At 46.9% G+C, this 7459-nt stretch overlaps 1 protein-coding gene across 1 annotated transcript; it reads right to left on the bottom strand.

Annotated features, from left to right (window-relative positions):
• Positions 1 to 2323: 2323 nt before the first annotated feature.
• On the bottom strand, positions 2324 to 4220 carry LOC148516916 (trypsin-like). Its single transcript, XM_088479408.1, has 5 exons — positions 4181 to 4220; positions 3922 to 4072; positions 3139 to 3392; positions 2636 to 2772; positions 2324 to 2473 (listed from the first exon to the last, which is right to left on the bottom strand). Exons 1-5 carry the CDS (start codon positions 4218 to 4220, stop codon positions 2324 to 2326), a joined length of 732 nt encoding a protein of 243 aa, XP_088335534.1.
• Positions 4221 to 7459: the final 3239 nt, after the last annotated feature.

Here is a 7459-nt window from a genome sequence, read left to right as displayed (position 1 = left end):
CTGCTAATGCTGATGATAAAGTTCCTGGCACTGATAGGTTTATATCTTATTACCTGTATGTGCCTCCATAACCTCTACAAGCATCTCCACAAGTGTCTTCGGTGTCTTCTGTAGCTGCAAGTATCTATCTGCATAGAATGATCATAATTACAGACTATGGGCTCTATTTACTACAATCCGCATATTGAATGCAGATTGTAGTGTGATATTAACGACTGAATTCGTATTGGGAATTCAGGCAATATCACAGGGATTTACTACAAATCCCTTACAGGGACAGAGCTTGCGATAAAGCTCTGTACCTGCGAATCCCCTTCGGAGCCTTATCACGGTATTTTCGCAAAAAATACCGTGATTAAGTGCCCGCGCATGCGCCGACCAGTCTCCGCTGCTATCCCCCTCCGGCGCTAAGCCCCGCCCCCGGCGCTAAGCCCCACCCCCCGCAATTGCGAACCCCCTGCGACATCCCTCTCCCTTACTTGCACTTACCTGCATGCTCCAGGCCTCCGGTGATGTTCTCCATTCCTCCGGTCAGGTGATCTCCCATACTGCACTGGGACCGATCACCTGATGACCGGGCAGCAGTGCACTATGGGAGACCAGCTGACCGGAGGGGAGTCATCTCCGGAGGCCCAATCACTGGTCCCTGGAGTCAGGTAATTTTTTTTTTTTTTACTATTTTTTACAGTAATCAGCTTACGGTCTGTTTAGAAGTGATCAGCTTGCGGACTGTGTAGCAGAGATCAGCTTGCGGTCTGTGTAGCAGAGATCAGCTTGCGGTCTGTGTAGCAGTGATCAGCTTGCGGTCTGTTTAGACCATACAGCTGATCACTGGGACCGACTCCCGGCTCTGCTCTCCCCGTTAGAGCAGGGCAGGAGGCCGGTAACCGGGGGAGACCCTGGATAACGCCACCTCCAGGTTGCATTATTATCACAGGGCTTCCCCAGATATTTTTTTCACATTTATTTTTAGTAACTATGGTCGGATCACATTTCCCATTACAGTTATGGGAAATGTGATCTGCTTTACTAAAAATAAGTGATAATTAGGGGTTGGAGTAGAATTTTACGAATTCTACTCCAATTGCCCTGTAATAACTACAGGTGATACTAAAATAATGTGAAAAGGGTGTGAAAACACAAAACTGCCTTTATCACTTTATTTTAGTATAAATAATGTTAATAAATGGAGCCCTTTATGTTTCTCCTCTCTGGGAGAAGCCTGGAGAGAAGATGCAGCTGACCACTCCGGGGGCTGAGCCGAGTTCTACAAAATTAGACCATGCTGCAAATTGCGGGTCTGTGTGGAGGCGTCAGGGCTAAAACGACACAATTTGCATCATTTTAGCACTGGCCCCTTCCTACGTATCTGCGATTCCTGATCTTACCTCTCCATCCTGCCCACTGCACTAGGAAGTGGGAGGATGTCGGAGCTCAACCACTATTCCGGAGGCCCGCGGGATTCTCCTGCACTTTCCAGGAGAGCAGGTAAGTATGAGAACTATCCACATATATACCAGTGGCTGTGGTGATTGGGACTGTAATATCCAGTAATCTAAGGGCTGTTGTTAAAGACTCCGAATTCATGAAGATTTACTGCCTGTGCCTAAATAGAGATACAGTACAAGGTTTATCTATCTGAGTAACTACATATATCACACATCACATGTAGTGAGGCCAGAAGAACTGTTATCACATAATTTCACCATGAAATAATTATATATATATATGAGATGAAATGATCTGTGTAAATATATTATGTAGCAAACTAGTTGGTGGCCCTAGTGTTGGATCTCCAGGAGATTTAGTTGCAGACCTTGGTCAGACTACACCCATACAAAGCCACCAGGAGTATTCAGATATGGAGGAGAGAGCACAAATGCGCCTCTCTTCCCCTTATTTTCAGCATTGTGAAGCGGGGGGCGGGGCCACAATGACACGATTCAGCACGAATCGCATCCCCCCCCTGCTGCAGGGGTTTTATGGTAACTGTGGGGGGTGGGGTGGCTGGACAAGTCTTGCCTGCCTTTATGGGGGGCCAGGAGTGGAACTCGATTTTCGGGAGGCTCCAGCGCCGAATCAGGAGGGTTGGCAAAGTATGCCTCTACTAATTACTGTATCTGTCTCAGAGTGCTGAGATACAACTATTGCCCTATTAGGTGTGATGCCCACTCTATGGCAATAAGTACAAAACTACCATAACACACATTGTCACCAAGAAATACGTTTATTCAGAACACAAATTATAAAGCTTTACTTTAAGTGAAAGACTTGATGATAAACATGAGATGAAATGCTCTGTATAAATATATTATGTAGGAGATTAGTTGGAGGCCATAGTGCTGGAGATCCAGGCGTTGTAGTTGCAGACCTTGGTGTAGACACCGGGAAAGTTCCTCAGGGCACAGCCGTATCCCCAGGAGGTAAGACCCTGGAGCTGTCCGTTACAGACCACGGGTCCACCAGAGTCACCCTGAGCACAAGAGAGAGATTGTTAGACATTCATACCACATCATGATGGGTACTGGATAATTACTAAGCTGCCTACTGTGTGATCATACAGCGTGTGTACATCACATACATGTTATAGTGATACCATGGTCTCAGTACCATAGTGATACAGCTGTGACATTACCTGGCAGGAATCCATGCCTCCTTCCATGTAACCAACACAGATCATGTTATCAGTGATCTCTCCTGGGTAGGCGCTGTTACACTGAGCGGTGGTCAGGATGGGGGCGTCCAGGCACTGCAGTTCGGCTGGCATGTTGGCTGCAGAAAACAGTTATTAATTAGCTGTATTTAATATTCTTCCATCTTCCTGTATACGGTATGTTGCTGTAATACTCTATGTCCTTATACATCCTCCAAACTAAAGCCGTCATTTCCTTTCCATTGTATAAGGAATTATCGGTGTCGGGAATGCCTCTGAATGCTCTATATTTGTGCATTTTATCAAATAAACATTTCTATTTGTATGAAAATTATTTTCTTTTTTCGAAGACAAAAACAATATTTTTCACAAAAAAGTTACTTTACTAGCTTATTAACATTGCAAATAGCTCCTGGACTACAGCTGTAACTCTCCACCCAGGTCCGGGGCAAATAATGGACATTAGTTAGTGATCTGTAACTTACTGCCGCTGCTGAGTGTGTTTCCCCAGCCAGTGATCAGGCAGTTGGTGCCAGAGGCTGCGCAGCCAGAAGGCAGAGTAACAGTCTGGACGTAGGCGTTGAGGGTGGCGACGGAGGCGAGCTTGATCAGCAGGATGTCATTGTCCAGGGTTCTGGAGTTGTAGGCGCCATGTTGGATGACCCTGACAGAGTTGATAAACTGCTCGGTGCCCTCAGTTGTAAAGATGTTATGTTCTCCCATTCTGACCTGGAGGCTCCTGGATGAAGATACAGATACAGAACAATCAGACAGAGAAGTGTAAATCTGCTTATTGAGATTATTAAGGGATCCTGGAGACAACATGGGGGGGGAAGTAAGACTTATGTAGCCCACTCTGACACATCTATACTGTGAGATATAACACAGCTTATGGGCACCAGCAGAAGTGATTCCACTTCACTCAGCAACTCAATGATTCACATAGTGATAATGTATATCATATATAATATATCAGCTCTAGGTATGCCCTACAACTCTAATGTTTTGAAAAGCAGGTCGAACAAAACTAGCATTAATATTGTAATAATACTTGCTTTAGTCTATAAAATTATTAAAAATGACCAGTAAGTATATGATCTCTGACATGCAGACAGTAGACTTTTAAAGTGTCCTTAGAGATCAACCAGGCATCTAACTAGCCATTCAACCAGCCTACCAAATGACTGACCAACTAACTACTCAGCCAACCACCCAGCCACCCAACCAACCATTATAAACACCATCCACAGTACAATGACTGTACTTACGACTGGTAGCAGTGAGCAGCAGAGATCACCCACAGGTTGGTAACCATTGACCCTCCACAGAAGTGGTACCCAGCATTCAGGGACACCTGGTAGGGAACACCGTGCTCGGCACAGGTGTAACCTCCGACTATCTTATCATCCTCCAAGGCAGCTGTAAGAGATGACACACTGACTAGCACCGCGGCACCATTACACAATATAACACATAAAGCCGTTACCACTAGATGCACCATGGTATCTGTAAGCTAATGAGACTCACCGGCAGCTCCGAGGAGCAGACAGACCAGAAGCAGTTTCATGGTGGAGAGATGTCCAGTGACTGGTTTGCTGGACACAATGTTGCTATTTATATGTTTTACCACCTCGCGTGTACATTGCACAATTGTGTCCATATGGCGACTCCCCTGTTAATGTGTATAGAATATGTATTGCTATCACTTGTGTGTTACTAATGACCTTGAATGCTATGAATAGTCTTGGAAAGTTAAACATGTTTCTATATTTTCTCCGTATCGTTAGCTGCCATTTATTTGTCTTCATTTTATTTAGTCTGTTAAAAAAGGAACATTTTCACAGGAATCATTTAATTTAAAATCTATACTGTACATATGGGTTTATAATTCTGCATATCTGGATAAATGACCATAATGTCACAACAAAAGAGCCATACTAGTATTATGATATCTGTCACATGTCAAAATAGAAGACATATCAATAGGTTCTATTTCACTGGCCACAATAATTTTCACCCACTTTTCAATACTGTACATATATATATATATGGCTCAGATCTGAAATCGAGGCAAAACGCCATCATCCTGCTGTTGGATTCTCGCGGGTTTTAGATTCTATAAAAGGTCCCGCGATCGCCGCCATTTTGTTATTCTGGCTGTGGAGCGTGCAAGCAGAGGGAGGGAGCTGGTAGCTACTGTTGTGTGATACATCACATACTGGGCTGGCTGGCTACTGTTGTCCATATAGGGACTGGCTGGCTACTGTTGTCCATACATAGGGGCTGGCTGGCTACTTTTGTCCATACATAGGGGCTGGCTGGCTACTGTTGTCCATATAGGGACTGGCTGGCTACTGTTGTCCATATACATAGGGGCTGCCTGGCTACTGTTGTCCATACATAGGGGCTGGCTGGCTACTGTTGTCCATATAGGGGCTGGCTGGCTACTGTTGTCCATATACATAGGGGGTGGCAGAATATTGTAAAAGTTTTTATTTTTATTGAAGGGCAGCGGCCTACACCACAACACAAAGGACAGCACCTGTAATGTAAGAAGGGCAGCGGCCTACACCACAACACACAGGACAGCACCTGTAATGTAAGAAGGGCAGCAGCCTACACCACAACACACAGGACAGCACCTGTAATGTAAGAAGGGCAGCGGCCAACACCACAACACACAGGACAGCACCTGTAATGTAAGAATAAGAAGGGCAGCGGCCTACACCACAGCACACAGGACAGCACCTGTAATGTAAGAAGGGTAGCGGCCTACACCACAACACACAGGACAGCACCTGTAATGTAAGAAGGGCAGCGGCCTACACCACAACAGACAGGACAGCACCTGTAATGTAAGAAGGGCAGCGGCCAACACCACAACACACAGGACAGCACCTGTAATGTAAGAATAAGAAGGGCAGCGGCCTACACCACAGCACACAGGACAGCACCTGTAATGTAAGTAGGGCAGCGGCTACACCACAACACACAGGACAGCACCTGTAATGTAAGAATAAGAAGGGCAGCGGCCTACACCACAACACTCAGGACAGCACCTGTAATGTAAGAATAAGAAGGGCAGCGGCCTACACCACAGCACACAGGACAGCACCTGTAATGTAAGAAGGGCAGCGGCCTACACCACAACACACAGGACAGCACCTGTAATGTAAGAATAAGAAGGGCAGCGGCCTACACCACAACACACAGGACAGCACCTGTAATGTAAGAAGGGCAGCGACCTACACCACAACACACAGGACAGCACCTGTAATGTAAGAATAAGAAGGGCAGCGACCTACACCACAACTCACAGGACAGCACCGGTAATGTAAGAAGGGCAGCGGCCTACACCACAACACACAGGACAGCACCTGTAATGTAAGAATAAGGGCAGCTGCCTACACCACAATACACAGGACAGCACCTGTAATGTAAGAAGGGCAGCGGCCTACACCACAACACACAGGACAGCACCTGTAATGTAAGAATAAGAAGGGCAGCGGCCTACACCACAACACACAGGACAGCACCTGTAATGTAAGAAGGGCAGCGGCCTACACCACAACACACAGGACAGCACCTGTAATGTAAGAAGGGCAGCGGCCTACACCACAACACACAGGACAGCACCTGTAATGTAAGAAGGGCAGCGGCCTACACCACAACACACAGGACAGCACCTGTAATGAAAGAATAAGAAGAGCAGCGGCCTACACCACAACACACAGGTCAGCACCTGTAATGTAAGAATAAGAAGGGCAGCGGCATACACCACAACACACAGGACAGCACCTGTAATGTAAGAAGGGCAGCGGCCTACACCACAACACACAGGACAGCACCTGTAATGTAAGAAGGGCAGCGGCTACACCGCAACACACAGGACAGCACATGTAATGTAAGAATAAGAAGGGCAGCGGCTACACCGCAACACACAGGATAGCACCTGTAATGTAAGAAGGGCAGCAGCCTACACCACAACACACAGGACAGCACCTGTAATGTAAGAATAAGAAGGGCAGCGGCTACACCGCAACACACAGGACAGCACCTGTAATGTAAGAATAAGAAGGGCAGCGGCCTACACCACAACACACAGGACAGCACCTGTAATGTAAGAAGGACAGCGGCCTACACCACAATACACATGACAGCACTGGTAATGTAAGAAGGGCAGCGGCCTACACCACAACACACAGGACAGCACCTGTAATGTAAGAATAAGGGCAGCGGCCTACACCACAACACACAGGACAGCATCTGTAATGTAAGAAAGGCAGCGGCCTACACCACAACACAAAGGACAGCACCTGTAATGTGAGAAGGGCAGCGGCCTACACCACAACACACTGGACAGCACCTGTAATGTAAGAAGGGCAGCAGCCTACACCACAACACACAGGACAGCACCTGTAATGTAAGAATAAGAAGGGCAGCGGCCTACACCACAACACACAGGACAGCACCTGTAATGTAAGAATAAGAAGGGCAGCGGCCTACAACACAACACACAGGACAGCACCTGTAATGTAAGAAGGGCAGCGGCCTACACCACAACACACAGGACAGCACCTGTAATGTAAGAAGGGCAGCGGCCTACACCACATCACACAGGACAGCACCTGTAATGTAAGAAGGGCAGCGGCCTACACCACAATACACAGGACAGCACCGGTAATGTAAGAAGGGCAGCGGCCTACACCACAACACACAGGACAGCACCTGTAATGTAAGAATAAGAAGGGCAGCGGCCTACACCACAACACACAGGACAGCACCTGTAATGTAAGAATAAGAAGG

The sequence above is a fragment of the Taudactylus pleione genome, unplaced genomic scaffold, assembly GCF_031769625.1.
Source record: "Taudactylus pleione unplaced genomic scaffold, aTauple2 ptg000231l, whole genome shotgun sequence".
In the NCBI taxonomy this organism is placed as follows: Eukaryota; Metazoa; Chordata; class Amphibia; order Anura; family Myobatrachidae; genus Taudactylus; species Taudactylus pleione.
This window is presented reverse-complemented; position numbering and strand designations above follow the sequence as displayed.

Excerpts from the sequence above, each read along its gene's own strand:
- LOC148516916 (XM_088479408.1), bottom strand. The coding sequence starts at position 4,220 with ATGAAACTGCTTCTGGTCTGTCTGCTCCTCGGAGCTGCCG. Across the intron at positions 2,773-3,138 it reads AAACACACTCAGCAGCGGCA|CCAACATGCCAGCCGAACTG; the intron begins GTAAGTTACAGA and ends TGTTTTCTGCAG. Across the intron at positions 2,474-2,635 it reads GAGGCATGGATTCCTGCCAG|GGTGACTCTGGTGGACCCGT; the intron begins GTAATGTCACAG and ends TCTTGTGCTCAG.